The sequence below is a fragment of the Lonchura striata genome, chromosome 3 (assembly GCF_046129695.1).
Source record: "Lonchura striata isolate bLonStr1 chromosome 3, bLonStr1.mat, whole genome shotgun sequence".
NCBI classification, from domain to species: domain Eukaryota; kingdom Metazoa; phylum Chordata; class Aves; order Passeriformes; family Estrildidae; genus Lonchura; species Lonchura striata.
In genome coordinates, this window is record NC_134605.1 from 55,622,610 (window position 1) to 55,643,931 (window position 21,322).

The 21,322-nt window shown below is 39.5% G+C and overlaps 1 protein-coding gene across 2 annotated transcripts in view; it reads left to right on the top strand.

Annotated features, from left to right (window-relative positions):
• Nucleotides 1-21,322, top strand: part of IPCEF1 (interaction protein for cytohesin exchange factors 1) — an 83,282-nt gene that overhangs the window by 35,712 nt on the left and 26,248 nt on the right. The window contains exons 2-6 of one of the 2 annotated variants that reach the window (XM_021540564.3): nt 5,325-5,375; nt 10,658-10,694; nt 11,361-11,530; nt 19,097-19,170; nt 20,326-20,397. In XM_021540564.3, coding sequence (XP_021396239.1) covers nt 5,352-5,375; nt 10,658-10,694; nt 11,361-11,530; nt 19,097-19,170; nt 20,326-20,397 — 377 coding nt within the window. In that variant the 5' untranslated portion in view covers nt 5,325-5,351. Of the gene's footprint in view, nt 1-5,324; nt 5,376-10,365; nt 10,514-10,657; nt 10,695-11,360; nt 11,531-19,096; nt 19,171-20,325; nt 20,398-21,322 lie in introns of those variants that run through there. The other variant, XM_021540567.3, reaches the window with a different exon arrangement.

The window sequence follows — 21,322 nt, forward strand, 5'->3', positions numbered from 1 at the left end:
TCAGAAAAAAACAGAGGAGGGGATGATAGTTCCTCTCATATCATCTGTATCTTTTCACAGGGACTTGCTTGAAGAGAAACCTCTTAGATTGTTGTCTCAGGAGGGTCTGTAGGCTTCTTACTTTTTTCCTTTTCCTCCCTTTTGTGCTTCCTCTTCTGGACTAACAAAAACCTGTGCATCTTCAGAGGAGAGCAGAACATCAGGGAAATGCTTCTTTTTCCCTGGAGTGTTCCCTTACCCTTTCAGTGCACTAACTCTTCATCCAGTTTTGCAGAGAGATTAACTTTGCCTGCTTTCATTGTCTGCCTCAGCAAAAACAAAAGCCAGTAAGGAGGCCGTAGAAATTGAAGCATTGCACTCAACTTTTCTGCAAACTCTTCCTTGGCCTTCAAGCATAGCAGCACTAGGAGGAGTTAGCTCAACACTACAAGGAATGTGGGGCAGACACACTTCATTAAGCATGCCATTTTGCTTTCTCATTTTAGTTTGTGAGGCCACAGAAGCAGCTGGAGTGCGTCTTCCCTCTGCTGAGCTTCCTCTTTCTTTCCAGCCCTTCTTCTCCTGAAGGCAGAGAGCACTGACTCCTGCAGCTGCTTGCTCAGAGCTGTCAGCACATATAACCTGCTGCCCTTGGGCTTCCCAGCTGGGCTGACAGGACCTGGCCATGATCCAAGCAGGGTGATGTCTCCAAACCCTTTCTGTCTCCAACACAGGAGCAGTGAACTTTGTTCCAGTTTTTCCTGGCCTTCTCCCAAACAGAGTCAGAAGTCATCTTTTTGAATTGCTTTCACATGAGGGGATGGAGTAATTCCAAATGCATTTGAAAACAATGTTATAACCAATGGTGTTAAAAAATATAAATATATTAGATACGAAAAAATGCAGTTTTTTGCTGCTAAGCCTGTAAAAAGAGCCCTTTGGTCTTTTCAAAGTGTAACGCTTATTCAAAAGGTTATTTATCCATTGTGGCCAAAGCTGAATATATACTCTAAAAATTATGTCTTTTGACTATATTTTCATAGACTTGCTCTTTCTGATGCCAGTGGTGAATCTGTAGTTTCACCCGTAATTAGAAACATGAGGTCATGGGGACCAAAGTGGGCGGGGCAACCTTATCCAGAATGGGAACAGGTCCATGAATTTTGTGAAAATTACCTTAGTGTCTATTTGTCATTGCCCTGAGGCAAAGTACCACCTTAATGTCTCTCTTCCCTGGTGAGCCTGTATGTGAGAGAAAATCTGCAGGCCAAGAAACTCCTTGTACAAGTTAGACAGTCAATTTAGCTGATTAACCAGTTAAGTACCTGACTAGAGCTGCCTAATTTGTGGTTAATGGTAAGGTTCTGTCAGATTAAATTGATCTCTAGTAAGCCTAAGGACAATTAAGAGCTTGCAATCACTGTGATCATTTTTTCCCCCTGCATTGTTGCAAGAACCCCAGTTAGAGGTAAGGTGATAATTTAGGACTATTATGTAAGGCTGTCTCCTTGCCACAGGACAGTGCTTCAAGCGCTGCTGTAAATTGGGGCAATGTTATTCCTAATGTCTGGTGAAATTTGTGATTAAGTAATCATTGATTTTCAGGGGGCAACTTTTGTACCACTCTCACTCGTTTCATATCACCTGTCAATTCATTGCCCATTGAAGTGCAGATTGTGGCAGGCAGCCAAATGAACAGAAAACAAGCACAGGGGTTAAAGCTGTGACCAGTGTGAGCAATGTTAACAGAAGGCTCAGAGCTTATTTTCCAGGTTGTCTACAGCCCTGGCTTGGTGCTTGGTAAAACATAAATTTTCTTTTGGAGTAGTCTGTGTTGATGCCACTGAACAGGAACTTAGCTATGCACATTTTGGGTGCTTCTGTGACACAAATAGTCTGACTCATGTTGCATATATCAAATATTTTGCTCAGAAGCAGGAAGGCATATGTCCACTCGGAATGTCATCTGAGAGATGACTGGAAGGCATGTCTGGCAGGCTTATGCTATGATCATTGCAGATTGACATACTCACTGTAGCTTGTAATTGGCAAGAGACAGCATAAGGCCTTGTGGATTTTGATTTTCCCAAGAGGAATATTACTAATGAATTGATTTTTGCAATTAGAGTCATTAGAACCTCAGTGTTCTCTTTGTCTCCCCCTTTTCCCACCCTTTCAAATGACATTTGTTCTTTATAGAAATATTTCTATATATTTTAGGAGAGGTGATGAGTCAAATAGACTACCTCGATCTATTATTGTAAGATATTTCTCCAAAAACACCTGTCCCGTTTCCATGTTTTTTTCATGAGCTAATTGCTCACATAGGTACTTGTTTATTACTCTTCTTGAAAAAGCAAGGGTGAAGTGAGACTTATAAAACTATGCACTCCAATACTTAATGTTCAGTTGTTAAATCAAAATAAAAAGAGCCCTCAAGAACTTGATTTACAAATCTTCTAACTGAAACCACATTTGACATTGTATTTAATTCAGACTGAAATGAAATCAGGTGGTTCAGATAACTCATAGAAAGCCAAAGAAATACAGATATAGTTTACAAACTGATAATATAAATCCATCCCCTTTGCTTTTATTGAGTACATCAATTGCAGTTTAGCCTCCAGAAAATGAGAGATTCAAGTTTGTTTTACTGTTTCTGAAGCCATCTGAAATGGGAGAGGGTTTACTGTGTTTAATTTTCTCTCTTTGATTTATTGTCTCTTTGATTTATTTTAATTTTAGCAAACTGAGCATCCATTATAGCAGACGGCAATCCTGTTGCAAGTCTTCCATGTGGGTACCTTAATCAGTAGGCTGGAGGGTTTTCCACTCCTTCTGTTACTAGAATTTATCTTGGTGCAAGTGGAGAGTTTTAGAAGAGGGCTAGAATCCCACACCCACCTTTCGGGGTGACACCCCTCTTCAAGTTCCATGTCCACCTAGGTCAGGACAAGGATACACCGGGTCTTCAGGCTGTAACGCCACACTGCGAGTGCTGGGAAATGGGCCGAGTCTTCTCCTGCTGCAGCCATTGCAGCCAGGAGTCAGGACACCTTCCTGATGATGTGAACTGAAGGCTTGTCCCTTACTAACCTCCCACTGACTTGCAGAGCTCCTGAGCTCAGGTGGAGCCTTCATGGCCTGGGAAACCTTTCTGTCGGCCAAGCTGCCAGCCCTGAGCACGGCCCTAGGCTGCCGTGGTGTGACCACTGCCAGACACAGAGGGAAAAGTGGGGGGCACTGCCCACCATCAGCTCCCAGCTGCAGCCTGTGTGAGGGGCTTATTGAGGGGCAGGGGGCTGTGGTTCCCAGAGCCAGCCCCTGCAGAGCCATGCTGGGCCATCCAGTAGGGTGGACATTGATTGGCTCTCTTTGAGTGGCCACATTTATCCAGCTCCTTCTCCTAATTCACCTGGCTGTTTATATAGTTTTCCCACAGTACACCTGCAAAAATTTGAAAGGAATCCCTTATTTTGCTCTACTGCAGAGATAAGAAGGTCATGCCCTTCTGAAATGTTAGTTTTGAAACAGTTGAGTACACTCGAGTGGATAAAAAAAACCTAATGCCTTTTCACGGAGTAACTAATCTCACTCAGGTTGGGCTTTCTTAGGAGAAACACAGGTTAAGTGTCTAAGAGTCATTTCTGCAGTGACTGTGATTTTTTAAGTATCTTTCATGACACAGGAAACAATAAATTATGTTCTTTAACTAGAATGGGACAGAAGTCAATGCTGCTTTTGAACACTGGATGCTGGCTCAAAATTTCTTATCCAGTTTCTGGAAAGTAAACAAATGTTTGTGTTAAAGTCACTGAGAAGGGTTAGCTGAAATCCATTTCAACTCCTTTGGCACAAAGCACACAGGAGGAAACATTGCCTTGCCATTTAACTAATGCTTCTCCCCTTGCTCCTGGGACTGTGTGATTCAAAGCTGTGCAGTTCCTCCCCAAACCCAAGGCACCCATGAAATTAAGAAATGACAGGAAAAAGGCCACATCACAGTAATTACTGTGGTGATATGGTCTGTTATTCCCGTTCCTTCTTGCTCCGTATTTGAGGATCACTGTTAATTTACTTGTATAACTCAAGGTGTTTCCTCTGCTTGTTTGTACTAGCTATGATTTCTAAACATCCTTGAAATTATTGGCCATAACATCTCTCCTCATCATGATATTACTTCAACTTGAGCTACTTATAGAAAGTGTATCTTTCTACTTTTGAAGAGAAATGGCTGGGAGCCAGAAAAATATGTATTTGTTTGCCTTTCTATTTTTGGTTTGAAATTGCTGGAAGCCAGTAGGTGGGTTTTTATTTTCTTTTTAAAGATTTTATTTTCAAACTAAGACAAATATTATGTATGAGGAGTGGCACATATCTTAAATAACTGGTTCTAGTAACAGGAAAATGTTCTTGTTAGAAATTCTTCTGAAGTGTGGCCCTATTTCTGGAAATCCTTTCTTGCTTGCTTCAGCCAAGTTTTGTATCCTCTTCCATTTTCCTCCTTGATTCTTTCATATGCAGAGGGGTGAGTTTTACAGGAACTTTGCTGGGACTAAAACATTGGTATGTTTTCATTCATCTTGTACACTGCACCGATTCATCATTTGCCCATTCTATCAAACAAAGGAAAATCATGCAGGGAGCTGAAAAGTACTTGTGTTAACCAAATGAAATCACCTCATCTGCCACCTAAATGGATATCTACTAACTCGGTGTCTGGAAAATCCAGTGTCTGCTGTTGGACTGCACAGATGTTGGTCTCCAGAAAGGAAAATTTCAACCCATTATAAAATGAGTAGTATGGTTTGAGGTCTCACCCCATTTAGGAGAACCAGAAAATTATTTAATTTTTATTCCCAGAAAATGCTGGGAATTACTCACCCAAAGCAGGAACCCAAATGCTATAGATTTCTTTCAAACTAAAGACCAAAATGAACAAAAAAAACCACAAACCACTCCCAATTTTATTTATTTATTCTCTCTTGCATTTCCTCCTAAAACCCCAAAAACCTCCAATCCTAGCTAACTCCAAAACCTATCACAACCAACCAAGAAGCAACCCTCTGGCCACATCCATGAGCTTTGTTCTGTTTGCTTCATAAAAATAAGCTTGAATACTTTTGAGTTAATGTTACTTACTGCTTATTGATTTCTAAATCAGTAAAATCAGTTCACATAACATAGGATTGTCTCCAAAAATTTTTTTTTTTTAGGGATTTGGAGTAGTCAGACGGTAGAGTTAGCAGGACAAAATGCTTGAAAATCTTTGTTTACTGTCAAGACTTATGTTATATGAAAATGTAATACAGAGCTTAAGTACACAAACTTTTCTCTTTTAACAGCTTTTCCATTGAGCTTTGAGACCATTCATGGAAGCTGATGGCAATATTCTTGTAAGTACGATTGAAGCTATGCCAGAGTTATTTATCATCTAAAGAGGTCATATGTTGGGATTATATCCTTGTAGTCACAAAGACCATGAACAGCATAAAAGAACAGCACATGTGAAAAGCATCTTTCTTGTGGGCCAGCCCAAGTGGAGAGGTTGCCCCAGTTCTGCTATAAGGATAAAATGTATTAGCCCAAGGCCCCTGCTTTTCCATGTAGACTTTTTTTTCTCTTTCCCCTGAAACAGCCTTATGTACCTATTTTACCCCATTTTTATTCTTGAGGTGTTTGCAGGCTGTGTCTCACCCAGCACTCCTGGAGTCTTTGATGCAGCTGCCTCTGACTAGGAAGGGTTAAGGGTCCTTGAACTGGTGCTTGGGAGGGATCTGCCCGGATAGCAGCCAACAGAGCCATCAGTTTGTGCAGCTGGGTGTGAAGAAGGAGTGAAATAAGGGGGTATCCATTGAAACTGTGGGGCTGTAGCAGTCTTAGACATGGTGGTAACAGGGCAGCTTCCCCAGAAGCTGTCATTCCTAGGGCAGAGGTTTCCACACAGATTGGCTGCAGCTCTCCAAGTCCCAGACTTCAGGGGGTGTCAGGAACCTCTCCCTGAGGCCAAAGGTTATGTCTCTCAGCCCTGCAGGCCGTCTTGGAGGAGCTGTGCTGGGAAGTGGAGGAGGTTCGGGAGGAAGCGTGCAAACTGTGCAGCACCAGAGAAAGTGGAAGGGAGAGAGATGGGGTTTTCTCTGAGACACAACAGAGTGAAGACCACCAGTTCCCACCTGCAGTGGAGAGCAGGCAGTGTCTATGTCCTCTATCAAAGTAAGAGCAACCTTTGGAGAATTGGAAGGATGGAAGTTGATGACTTCTTGTATAAAGAGGAAGTTCCCACATCATCTAAGAATGGGTTGACTGTCCTCATAATTGAAGAGGAGCCAGATTTACAGTCACTTGACTGTAAACCATGCCAGTCTACCAGGAAAAAAAGGTGAGACCCTGCAGTGTGCGACTCCCTGCTGCAAGGGACAAAGGACCCATCTGTACGCCTGACCATCCATCCAGAGATGTTTGCTGCCTGGGAGGGGCCAGGATCCAGGATGTTGTGCAGAGACTGCTAAAGCCTGTCCAGCCCTTTGACTTTTATCCCCTATTGTTACTCCATTTGAGCAAAAATAGTACTGTTAGGGGAAACCAGTATATGCTGGAGGCTGTAGAGCTGGAAAGTGGCTTTGCAGAGAATGGCCTGGGAATCTTGGTGGACATCATGAGCCAGCAATGTGCCCATGCTGCAAAGAAGGTAAATGGTATCTTTGGCTACATCAGACAAAGTATTGCCATCAGGTCAGGGGAGGTCATAATTTATTCAGTGCTGCTGAGGCCACTTCTGGAATGACTTCTTAATATAAGAGACACCTGATATACTGAAGAGGCCCAATGAAGGGCAGAAGAATAATTAAGGGACTGTAGCATCTAAGATATGAGGAAAGACTAAGTGAACTGGGACTGTTTAGCTTGGAAAACAGGCTCAGAGAGGCTCTTACCCATGTGCATAAATACCTGAAGGGAGGATGCAAAGAAGAGGACATAGTTTAATGGCCAACATGGTGGTGGTACTAGGTTGATGGTTGGACTTGATGATTTTAACGGTCTATTCCAACCTTAACGATTCTATAATTCTTTTCAGTGGTGCCCAATGACAGCACTAGAAGTGATGCACACAGACTAAAACACAGGAGTTTCCAGCTGAAGATCAGGAAACCATTTTTACTGTGAGGATGACTGGGCGGTGTCACAGGCTGACCAGAGAAAGTGGGGTGTCTCCATGCTTGGTGAAATTCAAAAGCCATCTGGAAATGGTCCTGGAAAACCAGTTGCAGGTGGAGAGTGGACTTAGATGACCTCCTGAAGTCCCTTCAGTCTTAATCATACTGTGATTCTGTGGAAAAAAAGGACATTTAGACTGACAGAAGTATCTGCTGAAGTTGTCACTTCTCTCATCACTGGAGCCTGCCTGGCACAGAAGTGGCAATGAACAATGCACAGTTGTATAGGTTCCTTTGAAATTCACTCATGGTGTGTTTGCCAAGTGGAGGAGTAATGGATAGCAAGTTTGAAGTCTGTGTTCCCGTTCAGTCCTTAGCAAACCAAAGACTACCAAAATAATTAAAACCTACTCTCTATTACCAGTCTTGCCCAAAAGTGTATGTTTTGCAGTTATCCCAGATCTTTCTGAGAACATTGCTCTCAGATTTCCCTTTGTAAGAAGAAATAGAAATACATCTGATGTTCTTGGTTTGTTTTACAGTTGAACGTGTGATAATGAAATAAATCACTCCCCATTAGGAAATTGAAAATTATATAAAAATATCCACCATTGTTAAAAGCAAAATCATGACATTTGGTTTAGTCCCAGATTTTTCCAGTGGCTATGCCTGCTAGTTACATTCACATCTGAAACTGCTGCTATACCCTTCATTTTGTTGGTAACAACTCTGCCTTCCACAGTTTTCTCTTTGTTCTGCACTGGTAAGAGTCTCTAAAAGAGTGAAATTTAAAAGTAACTCTTAATCAATGTTCACTCGGGTCCACTGATATAAAAGATGATTGGCTTTTTTATAAAGGAGTTTTCAGTGAAGGAAACTTTAATTCACTTCTTGAAAAAAGGTTTGCCACTAGGGACTTGCTAATGTGTTGTATTCTCATGGACAATTGAATCCAAACTGTGCTGGTGAGGCATTTAATGAATTTTGTGGTAGATTCATTTAAATACAAGTTTTCTATTGGTTTAAGATAAAAACAGCTTTACTGAAAATTGTTTGTTTATTTCATAAAGTTATCTATCTGACTCCAAACACTGTGCTTTGGAGAAAGAGGTTATTTTTATTTGTTTATAGATCAACAAAATTTGAGAAGGCAATTTTGTGATTCATGCTGCATTTTATTGCTGCATTTGGGGATAGGAGCTTTCTCTTGTGTGGAGCAGAACACATATTTTTTTTATAGAATGGAGCTGGGTTTCTGAACAGCACTAAAACATAACCAGAAGTTGAAGAATTTCAGGCTTAGTGCTAATTTGTTGAAAATTTGCCTCAGTTTTCAGGAATACTTGCTAAGATACTGAGAAATGTATCTTAATTTAAAAAATTCATTCATCAGTTATTTTGTTAGAGATTTACCACTGATTTTATCCAAGCAAACTAAATGCAGTTCTGGCTATAGAGAAACTGCTCTTCCTTCCACCATTAATTTCCCAACTCCTCCCACAATATAGAGAAGAGAGGGTTGGTTCATAGCCCCTATCAACTTGCAGCAGGATGCCATCATTGCTGCAGGTTAATACACATAAATTTGTAAATTATTTTAGCTAGCCCAGGCTCTTACTAAGTGGTCAGTTTTTGCCTCAGTCTGATATAAAGTGGGCCCCAACGGATGTCTTACATAATATGGGCATTAGCTCTTCCTGGCACATGAGCAATAGACCCTGCTATTTTTCTTTAGATCATCAACATAGTTAGTGGAAAGATTGCTTCCTCCTCAGTTGTGTAGAAGGAGCCACATCCTGTCTCAGTATCGCTCTTCTTTTTTATGACTTCATATTGGTTAGAGATGAAATGACCCCAATATAGTGCCATGTCAAAGATGTGATGTCGCTTTGCTACATAGTTTTTGGGGCAGGAGACCTGATTCATATTTGTTTTTCTTAATATAATTTTGGATAGCTCCGAAGGAAAGCAATTAGTTTGTGTGACCCATTGATTCCCTGGGGCCATACATTATTTTCATGTGTCCTAAATACGGCATAAGTTTCTTTGGAATGAAGACATGAAAAAGATGGGGAAATAGCAGAACCTCTAATAGAGCTAATGTGTTTTCTTATTGCTTTTCTTTGTGTGTTGTCATGGAGAATAGTTTGAGAGAGAGAGGCAGTGGTAGAATTAAAAAAATAAAACAATAAGGGAAAAAGGAAGAAAGAATACTCAGTGATTAAGTGGGAGTCTGGGATTCTTCATGTCTGGTAAAGCCTCCCACAAGAGTGTTGTTCAGGTCATGTCAAACAGGCACCAGATAAGCACAGGACTGCAAGACACGGCTCTGTGCTCTGTGGTACACGCTGCAGAGATCCCTGCTTCGGAAAGTTGTCGCTCTTGTAAACACTGCTGACTGTGGGCTCTTCTATCATTGTTTGCAGATGCTCTAGCTTTACTCACCTTTAATTTGTGAGAAGAGCCATCAGATTTTTCAAGAGGGATATGAAATGGGGTTTTGTTTTCCTGAGGAGCAGTCTGATGAGGCGGAGAGGCTACATTAGGGATGTTCATAGCGTAGCTCTGCAGCGGATCAGGTAGCTAGCGGCTTTGCATAGCAACATTGTGGCCAGCATATTAAATCATGCGTCACTTTATGCAGCATTCGTCATCTGGGGGCTTCAAACCCTTCCTAAAAATAGAAAAAAGTGAATCCTTTCATTCTCACACTAGAGAAAGAAAGGTTGAGGCAAAGAGAAGTCAAGTACTTTGTCTGCAATCACACAACCAACCAGCCTGCCTGAGGAGAATTTAGTCCAAAAACTATATCTTCCATTTTCAATTGCCTCCTTTTTTGTTCTGTGGTCTTCTCTTTTAGTTTCATTTTCTACATGTTTATGCGGGATTAAATATGTAGACTGCAAATGCATAAATTCAATTGTGTTATTTTTGCAGTGACTAAAATTTCCATATATTTTGTGTGATTTTATTTTCCTTAAGAAATATTATTAAACTGTTTAATAGGGGAAAAGTACATGTTCTGCATTAAATAAAAAGGCAAAGATGAAGATAATTTTTTTCTTTTTCAGGATTTCTTAGAATGAGTTAAATGACTATCAGTCATCTGGCATGAATTTAATCTCCCCATGTTTGTAAATCCTCCTTGTGGAGCCTAATGAAGCATTAAAATGCTGGAGTTTGAGCTTCTATTTTTTAACTTCAAAATACAGAATACCATTTGGGCAAACACAGCAAAGTAGAAGCTGTCTGTGGATGTGAAACAGGAAGCAGTAGTAGATAGACACGTGTAATAGGGTTGTGTTTGCTCTTGCTCAACTAGGTATACATCAATTTTAATTAACACGTTTTTTGCTTCAGCTGCTAGCATCCCTTCAGCAGTGAGTGGGTTATGTGTTTCCATCCTGCATATACCACCAGCATCACCACCACGTCCTTCTCTAGCTTCCCCCTCCCCTTTCTACACAAATGTTGCAACACAATCTGAAATTTCCTCTTTTCTTTCCTTCCTGCATTTCTTACAGGTTCCTTTGCGTCAGAAGGCAAAAAAGAAAAGTCAAGGTAATGAGAGATTGTTTTTCTTTTCCCTCCTGGATTCCTCTTTTGTTATTTTCTTAGCATGTCTTATTCTTGGGAGGGTGAGGATTTTGTACTGTTACTCATCTGGTAAAACGCTGCTTTTTAACTCCACTGATTCTTACACCGATTCTGAGAAAAATGACAACAGGCTGTTCCTTTGGACTAAATCCTTGTGGTATGTTAATTGAATCAAAGCTGGAAATCAGTGAGGTAGAATCAGCTGCCTGCACAGACATATATGCTGGTGGTTTTCATGTACTTGGCATAATAGTTTTCTCTAGCTGACTTAAAGAGATGTATCCTTTTCAGTGCAGCTGTGTGAGGGAAACTACATGCATGCTTCTCTTAAAAGGATCAAAGGCTGTATTTTTAATTTACAGAAACTCATGTATGGTTATCTTAGCATTAATTAGTATCTGCATTATCTATAGCTTACTGTTTATTTTCTGAACATCAGCAAGCCTTTCAAATGATTGTGTGTTACTGTCACAGCCATTATAAAACTGAATGGCTTCTAAGTATATTTTAAGGTATGCTTGGATGACTTGCTGAGATTCTGAAGTAAGGATGATAGCCTTAATTGGCAGCAACATCTTTCCTGGTAATGCAGTTTTAAGCAAGAACAACACTGTATTTTTAATGGCACAGGGTTCTTTATAATGAGCCGACGGAGGATATCATGCAAAGAGCTGGGGCAAGCCGATTGCCAAGGATGGCTCTACAAAAAGAAGGAAAAAGGAGCTTTCATTGGCAACAAATGGAAAAAGTTCTGGTGTGTGCTAAAGGAGTCATCGCTGTATTGGTACAGCAGTCAGCTGGTGAGTACAGTGTACAGCCAGCTCCGGGTGCAGACAAACAACATCTGCTGGGGCTGAGAGGGGAACCTGGGGTCACAATTTAGGTGCACCCTGGAGGAGTACAAGTAACTGGGTTTATTTCTCAGTCCTGACACATACGTGATCTTGGAAGTGTCTATATGAATTTGAAATATGCAGAAAACGATGTGTTTTCTAGTTCAGCAGGTACTTGAGAAATGTTAACTTGCTGTCTGTTTTGCCCTGTAAAGAGCTGTTCTTTAAAGGTGGCATTTGAATTTGAGAAATGTTTTGCAAACACTTCTTGTCAAAACTCAAAACAGGAATGTTTTTCACTTATTATTTAATTTTCAGACATGTCTCTCCTATTTCTCTTTTCATCCCCTTCCCCACTGAGATTATTCTATTTGTCTGCTTGGTTTTTTTTTCGGTTTTCTTATATTTTTTTCCTATTTAAATTTTTTTTTTTTTTTTCCCAAATAGTAGAGGGCAGCTGCTTTACTTTGTGCTTGTTTAAATGGGCAGAGAGGGTATGTTGCCCATCCTAGGAAGATTCAGATACAGTTATTCCCTTCACTTTGCTGTCTGGCACTGCTACCCCTAAAAAGCTCTTATCACATTCAAATGATGGAGTGAGAGATCTAAGAATTAGGGTGTGAAGAGAATTAGGGTATGACAGCAAAAACATAGTGAAACCCAACAGCTTCAGTGTTGAATTGTGGATGGGCATGAGGTTACTTAAATGTAAAGCAGCTGCTCTGGAAATCAACATGTCACAGGCACAGCAAAGGATGAAAGATTAAAGGAACCCTTATTAATTCTTAGAGCATTTAAATAAATATCAAAGGCAATCTGGATGATTTCCACTTGTTTATTTCACTGCAGTAATCCCCATCAAAATTTTGGCTAGCTTTTCAGGGAAAAAAATACAATAATTTGAGCCATTAAAAAAATCCTCATACCCTAAACAAAGCTTTACTCATGTAGACTATTTCACATTCTCCCTTCAGTTATGAGTATAGTGTTAGTGGTTTTTTGTGGGGTGTTTTTTTGTTTGTGTGTGTGAGAGAGACTTTTTTGGTTTGCTTTTTTTAAATCCAAATAAAAACTTTATATGATACTTCAAGATGATATTAACTATTTCTTTTTGGGGTAAAGGAAAGCAACTCTTATAGTTTTGGGCTGTTGTTTTTTATGATGTCTCAGTCTGATATAGATTCCTTTCAAGACTATGTCATATACATGCATAATAGAAAGAAAATAAATAGAAATATTGGAAAAAAAAAGTTTTGAAATTGCACTTTTTTCCTTAGGATTGCAATATATCTGCTTGAAAGACATGGCAAGGCAGTAATACCAATAAGCAGCATTAATACCTCGCAAAACCTTAGTGGCATTTATAAATCTGTGTTTGCAGTTGTACTTCTGGCCAAGCAGATTTAAGAAAGGTGAGCTGGCTGGCTGACATGACTTTTTAGACACAGAAAATATCAGAAAGGAATAATCCTAAGGAGTAATCAAGATGAGAGGAAATAAATAAGGCAAGACCAGGAAAAGTTTGCCTCTGGGAAGAGAAGAGTGATGGGGGAGAGGTGCAAATTCCTCCACTTCCTTCAGTTGTTCTGGCCTTGTTAAATTCCACTCCTGAGATCCAGAGGAACCATGATCATCCTGGTTCCAGTGCTCCTAGACAGCACTCACCCTTTTAGCCCATGCCTACTTCCTGACTATTAGTGATTGCCTCCAAAAGAACAAGGTTGAAAAATAAGTGTCAGTCTCATTCCAATTTATTTAATTTCCTCTGAAGAGCTAATGTGGCTTTAAAATATTGTTGTCTTGTGTCAACCCTGAGTTCTCACCAATCACAGTCGTGCTTTAAGCATGCTAGCTGGTAGCACCTCTTTGCTTTCAACTTCTGCGAACTCTCACACACTATTTTATGTTAAAACTCAAGGTTTCTTTGGGCAGCTTAAAGTGCAGTCTCTGTGTAACTATAGATTCAAGCCGTGTTTGCAGAATGTCAGTAACTGTGGGGTTTGGAAAGCAGGAGAGGTGCTCTTTGCTAAGGCCTGCTCTCTGAAATTCTTGAGACCAGAGGCATGCTCAGAAGTTGTATGTGAGATTAATTAGACCCAGATATTCTCACTTCAATACTGAGGAAGGAGAAATAGCAGGGATACAGTTCACTTGCTTGCTTGACAAGTCTCTGGCCTGGCATTAGGACTGCGTGCACTTCCACTGTGTTCAGTAAAGTTAACCCTTGGTCCCAAGGGGCTGCACAAGATGACAGTCTAAAGTTCTGTTGAAACAGGAGTCGTGCTTCTCACGTGCCCGAGGCTTCCTGTGACCAGCCCTTTTACAGGGGCTGATGCCAAAGGTGGTGATGAAAGAGTGGGGCTGACATCAAAGGGACTGGGGCACACTGGTTGTCTGTAGCTCTGCTTGACCAGTTTGGTTCTGGTGAGAAATGAGCTTGGTTTGTTTGTGGCTGTGAGAAAACCAGACACTGGCAACTGTAGCATAGCAACAGGGTGCTGGACCTTTTTTCTAATGGAGATGGAGAAAATAAAGAGTGGGTGGAATTTGTATGGGAACATGCATTATCCTGGATTTGGGTAGATAACCTCATCTGAATATCATCTTCTTGGTCATGTTTGTCTTCATGTGCCTCTGAAGCTCTGGATGTTTCTGTCATTCTGGTTTAATTTTTCTTCAAGCCACTCTGGTTCTGGGTCTCATGAAAGGCAGATTTGGATACATGATATAGGATGCTTGTTGTGACATTTGCAGCTGATATTTCCTCCAAATTAACATAAATTGTCAATTTAACATAAAATGTTTTTTGAATGCCACAGTTCAAAAGAGTAAAAATAATATATGGCAATAGCAGATCAGATAGTCTAAGAGTCAAGCTTCTTCTTCACTGAAAGAAAGCCAGAGAACACAAGAAAACCTGAATAAATTTTCGATGAGCTAGCTGAGGTCAGGGCCCAGTGGTCTCAGTAGGCTTGGGTAGGCTGCCCTGGAACCTCTTCGCACACAATCTTCTTCTTTCTATAAAATGTGAGACAAGTAAACTTCTCCTTGCAGCATGGAAGCACTCCCAGTCTGGAGAGGGGAAGCTGTTTGGATTAGGAGGAAGCACGGAAGGGTTGGTTTTGCAATGAAAATACTGAACATGTCTGAAAATATATCTGGGCAGTCAGACTTTCTGGGTGCATTGAAGAACTCCTTGGAAAACTGCTTTTCATTAGTGTTCATTTTTGGGGTGTTGTTTTTTTGTTTTGTTTTGTTTTGTTGTGGTTTTTTTTTTTTTTTGCCTTTTTTTTTTATATTACTGCTTTCTGTAGGCAGCTGCCTTGAAGACAAGTGTTTAAATAGTACAGTTTGTGGTCCTGCCTGACCCTTTAGCTGTTTCAATTCTCATACTGAAACCCCAGAGGGAATTAATGCTCCTACATAGGAAGAGGGTTGGTGGGAGAGGATTGTCACATGTAATCCCAGGCTCCTGGCTCTTTGTTCTTGTTTCGACTGTGTTGGATAATGTTGACTGGAATGGGACAAAGGACTAAATGCCTCTGTCTGGTGGTCTTTAGGGTAGCTTGACTGGTTTTCCAAATAGAGTTGAAATAGATTTTTGTAGAGTGTCTTAACAGTGGTTGTCATGGGGATTCAGCTGAAAAGAAATATAAATATAAAATTAAAGAGATGCAGGCTGTGATCTACTGTCACCATTTATCTTTGTACATTTTTTTTCCTCATTCACTGCATTTGAATTGGTCCTTACTCCAACAGCTTTGCTGGAAGCTGTATAATTATGGTCTTTTAAAAGATAAATGTTTTACCTTTGAGTTGTAATAGCTGCTTATGTGGATGAGAAAAAGTCATTGATGTCATCTGATTGAGCTGAGAGGTTTGGGGACCTACAGCCCAGTATCTTATACAAATTATTCACAGTTCTATAGGATGCCTCATTGGTGTACTTGGCAGAGAGAAAAAAAGACTGAAATGCTGAACTGCTCCTCCAACATCCATAGGATCTTCTGATGAAGCCATGAGGACTACCCTGATTTGCAGATTGGAGCTCTACCACAATAACAAGATATTTCATTTTCTAGCACTATCCCTTAAAATCTTGCTGCAACATTACACTCACTTTAAATGACTTACTAAATCTCCTAAAGCCATAACATTTAGATAACATACTGAGGCAAGCTCAAAAGGACATTAGCCTCTTTCATTGGATTCATGCATTGTGTTTCATAAATAATTTCTTTTTTTTTGAGTGCAAAGCTTTTCCTGTGGAAAAAATAGCTATTTTGTTTTTTGCCACAAGACTTTGCAGAGACTGTTGTTATTAATGAAATTATTTTTGTACAACTTGGAATAGCAAAAGCACAGATTTATGACAGCTTATTTTTTTAAACATCCTGATTAAGTAGAAAATAGGTCAAGGTTCTTTGTATCTGAGTTTTTTAGGGCTATTTTACAGCTTCACATCAAAATCTGAAGGAATCTTGAATTAAACTTGTGAGTTAAATAATAGCATGCTAAAGTCCTGTTAGAGATAACATTTTGGAAGAAAGAAAGCACTTAGGATTTCTATATACTATAAATGTTTTAAAATGTCCTTTTTATCCCAAGAATGACTGAAAAGATGACTTCCACATGTTCTGTTCCTAGGATTTATTTGGAATTCTATTTGCTGACTGAAATAACACCCTTAAGATTCTAGTGATTTTTTCTTTTTTCCTTTCTTTTTTTCCTTATAATTATGAAGCTACATACCCATCAAACTCCTCTTTTCTGTTACATAGGTGGCATGTTTTAGATGTGTACAAATAGTGTACTTCACTCATATGTAAAATGAAACATGAATTTTTCTTTAAATGAGCAAATATGAAATCACAGAATTAGTATAAAATTTGAATGCATTGAGAGAGAATGTGTATGTGAGAACATAATCCTTTACCAACTGGAAAAGGCCAAGTACTGCATAAGAAATCGAGGGTTTCTCTGTTGTACATTTATTAAAGTACTGAAATCAAGGCCTACAGACCTACAGTCATTAGTAATTTAGAGGGCACTTCCCTAATTTAGGTAGAGGAATCTATCTAAATTACTGATGGATTAAGTCAGTGATGCAAGTCTGAGTTCCATTTCTACATGGGTGGGAGTGTTCCAGGTGAGTGTCTCCACACTGGTTTACAGGGCACAGGTAATTCACTAATCCAATACAAAATCTAAACTCTCAGATTATTTTATACATTGATAGTAGAAACAGTGATTTATCTAATGGCATTTCATGGACTTAATCCCTTCAAGAGTGCTTTTGCAGGACTCTAAACTGTTTATAGGGTGCAGTCTAGACCAATGGTCACTACACTGATAGAATTGGCTGAGATGTAACTGCATTCAAAACATGGAAGAAAGGCCAAACCTGTCCCAGACCCGAGTCACCCACTCACCCACCTGATGGCTTACCCAGTTCAGGACACGGATTTATTGCTGCATGGGTACCTGGGTATATTTCTTCACCCAGGGTCTCATGGATAACTTTTTCTTAAACTGGGAGTATGGATTCCTACTACAGAGAAGCAACTGGCATTGCATGCATTTCTCATCCAGCAGTGTGTGCAATAGTGATTGTTGTTCCTCATGGACAGCTTTTTTGAGTTTGGTTCATGGTATTCTCAGATTGGTCTTGGGAACTAAATGGGAATCCTGGTGTTCCAGATCTAGTAAGTGATTATCTTTTTGGAACTGAAATGCTGGATAATACAATCTCTAGCATTAGGACAGTGCAGCCCAAGAATAGTGTTCCTTCATTACTCATCAGTATTTATTTGCTCTTCCCTATCCTGTGATGGTAATACTAGGTTTAGTTTTCATTTTATCTCAATGATTTTAAACTCATGAAATTCCAACCTGTGGAATGGAAACAAAAGCTCCTTAAGCTAGTCACTTAACAAGTTTTACAGATACAAATACAGTCAGAGAGTGTTAAAAGCCCACAATAGCAAATAAACACTTTTTCATACAAATATTACAAACTGAAACATTTTCACCCAGATGTAAAAAATAATTTTTTCTCCTGTACTGAAAGAAAATAAGAAAAACCCCTGCCACTGATGCTGCGTGTCCGTGTTTTGGAGCAACAAAACTATTTATTGGTGATGATGTGAAATATAAACTTCTCACATGTTTAATGCATGTAAATGACAGGAATGAATGGTTAGGCCATGAGTTATTGTATACCAAAGAACATATATGCAGATGTGAAGGGAAGCCAGCCACTGAAGTAACCATCCTGTATTAATATTTCAGTTCTTGGAGATTCATACTTCTAAGCATTAAAGCTCAAAGGCTTGTCTTGAACATCTTTTTGTCTGATCATATTAATGCATAATGAGACTTGAGATAATGTCAGTCATCTTCATTTATCCTCTGCCTTTGTTGTGTGTATTTTACCTGCTTTAACTCAGTGTACGTTTTCAGGATTTTAATGTGTCTACTAGCAATGGATGGGAGCAGCAAAAATGTAATTCAGGAATAAACACTCCTTGTTTTGGAAACTGTTTTTTCATGACATTATGTCCTACAGACATTTGTCTACATTATATATTCATCTTAGGAGGACTCCTAATCTTATTTCAGATGGCCAGGTGTATGTAGATAGATATAGTAAGGAAGATGTTTTTTTCAGATGTTTCAGTTTCAGGCAGCACAAACAGGGATTTGAGGCTTGTCACTTCAGTTTTTCAGCTCTGACTCAGAGTCCTGCTGACTGAGAGCAGAGACTTAAATGCTCAGTAAACTCCTTGCATGCAGAAAGGGCTGACTGGATATAAACAGGGTACTGTAAATGCAAATCTGAATGTGTGCCTGGATATTGCTACCTCTTGTACCATGCCTGCAAATTCTTGGGGGTAGTGATAGCTGGGTGACCAAAACCCTCTGAGGCAGGTCTGCAGTGTTTAATCACAGAACTCAGCTGCGTGGGATGATACTCTTGCACCTTGTGGGATGAGAGCAGCCTGCATTGCCTCTGCCTTGCTTGTGTACAGGTGACCCTGCAAAATGGTCCATGCTACAATTACACAGGGGACACCCTACTCTATTTCTACTTAGAATCATCTTGAGGCACTTCTGAATTGTATTTTTCAGCTATACATAGGTCATTTTATGTGCTGCTGTTACATGTCTCTGTAAGATACACGTGTTTTATCATGGCACATACCCACTTTTGAGATTGTAGGTGCCATCCAGACCTGAACAGATGATATAACCTTTGTTCATCCTTAGTAGTCAACATAATCTATGCTTATGCTCTGCCACTTGTACCAAGAGGAGTGGTGGCTTTCCAGCACCCTGGATTTGCACAAATATAGCTGGTATAGAAATATTTCATCAGGCGTTAATCTGTCCCCATGGTGATGAGCATATATTTTCACAGTATAAAAAGCTGTCAAAAACAAGCACTTGCATGTTAAATGTTATTCACCATTGGAGTATACTAGTTTACCAGTTGGTTGATGTGGTGATATTTTTGTTTTTCTTTTATGGAAGGCTGAAAAAGCAGAAGGATTTATAAGACTTCCAGACTTCAGTGTGGATCGAGCAATTGAATGCAAAAAAAAGCAGTAAGTTTATCTCTTGTTCCCAGTTTTGCATGATTTTTACATTGCAAGGAATGAATCTGAGTAGTCTTTGACAGTGAAGCTGTGGGGAGTTCTTTTGGGATATTAATTGAGATACTGAAAGAAAACCATATTGCAAAAATATTTTTTAAAAATCTCTGCCAGATGTGCTTTGCTAAAACCACAAACAAAAAAAAAAAACCCCAAAACCAGATGAGTGTGCCAAATGCTTTCTTTTTCTTCTCCTTTTTTTTTTTTTTTTTTTTTTTTTTTTTCCTTCATTTGCTGGTTATGAGTAGACTGTAGGTCTCAGATGCCCCCTCATATTTGAGGAGGTCAGCAAGTAATGCTGCATCCCTCCAAGCCTGGACTATTCTTTAGGCTGCTGTGGTGCAACTGAGCTTGGGCTGTGCTTGAAGCCTTTGGTTGTGCAGGGGATATACACTTTCTTTAGCAGAGTGGGCATTTAAAAATATTCTCTCCAAACACCATATGCAGAACTGACTTCCAGATGCTTCTGAGTACACTTTAAAGGTTTGGAGAGGTGTTGCTGTTCAAAGTTATAAAGTGTAGCATGGTTTTAATTGTGTCCCACAAGACAAAACCTTCATTCTTCTGATGGAGAAGTCAGAAGAGTCAGTCACTGTTTGCCCACTGTTCACCCGCTGTGTGCTGCTTGTGATTTTATTGTGTCACATATCCCTTCCCTCAGCCATCAGTTTTCCATGCTTTAGGGTCTTAGCCTGATTGACCACAGCACACAGAGGCTGTTCTATGTCTTAGGTCACTACTGGTGCTTTCTTCCAACACTTTCCAAGTTTGCTTTACATCTCAGAGCTGGAGGAAGCAAAACTGCACATAGTATTTGAGGTATGAGAAGGCAACAGAATTATGTAATGAAATAATGAAAGACTTTGTTTTATTCTTTATTCCTTCCTTTTTAGTTCCTGTAGTTTATACTCTCTGAATAGTGTGTGGCCTAGGAAATGAGCTAAAAATAGACTACTGTTTTAAAGAAAGAGCTGTATTGATGGAGAAGCTAATCGGGATTAATACAATAGAGTGAATAAATATTTTAAATAATTCATTCAGGTATTATTTTTTCATTTTTATGAAAACTATTTTTCTTCATATCTCTTATCTTTTTCTTTCTCAAAGTGCTATTAAGATCAGCCACCCACAGATCAAGACATTTTATTTTGCGGCAGAAAATGTTCTGGAAATGAACACGTAAGTAGGAGTGACTGGTCATGTTTCATCCTGTCTCATGCCTGAGAACACCCTTTGAAAGTTCATTCTTTCACTGTCAAGCAGTCGTTGACAAAGTTATTTGGGGAATTACTGAGTCTAATTTTTCTGGTCACTAAATGGAAGAAAACTATTGCTCTTTGTTCATTCTGATTGAAATCAAAATTGCATAATTAGCCCAATTTTTCTACTATTCTTCCCAATATTTGCTGGTATAAATCTCTTTCTGTTAGAGCAGTGCTTGGATTCAATAGAAGTACAGCACTTGGGAAGAAGTGAGGGGAGAAAGGAAAGAGAGGGAAAAGTCCCAGAAGTGATCTAGGACTAGAATACAACAGTTTTGGAGTATCATATCAGCTAACAAGGAGGGTTAGAGGGATAGAAAGGTATGTTTCATTTATGTAAATTAGGGTTAACTTCAGCATCAAACTATGCTGTCATTGAATTATCATCATGGCAGGTCCAAATTTTCTTTCCGCAAATGTCCAGATGATTAACAACAAAATAGTTCTCAATGAAAGAAGTAAAAATGGATATGAATGCTGCCATTTTAGAAACCACTGAGCTATCAGAAAGATACTATTTTCTACTGTCCCAAATTTGGCTGATTTAGATATTTCTCATACCTTTGCCCTTTTTACTTCAGATTGCAGTCTGTTCCGTATGCTATGACATTAAATGGCCAAATACTGGATAAAAACCAGTACAATTTAAATGGGAAGAGAGCTCCTACAATAGTCAGGTCAGGATTTTAAGCATGTCTCTGCTGGTGATCTTTATACGATTTTTCACAGGGCAAAGGCTACTCATTCCTTCTATAAACAGGAGACCTCATTCATATTTACCACAACAGAAAAAGAGAGAGGTTGAGAGAATGTGTGTGATCTTCTGAAAGATCTATAGATAT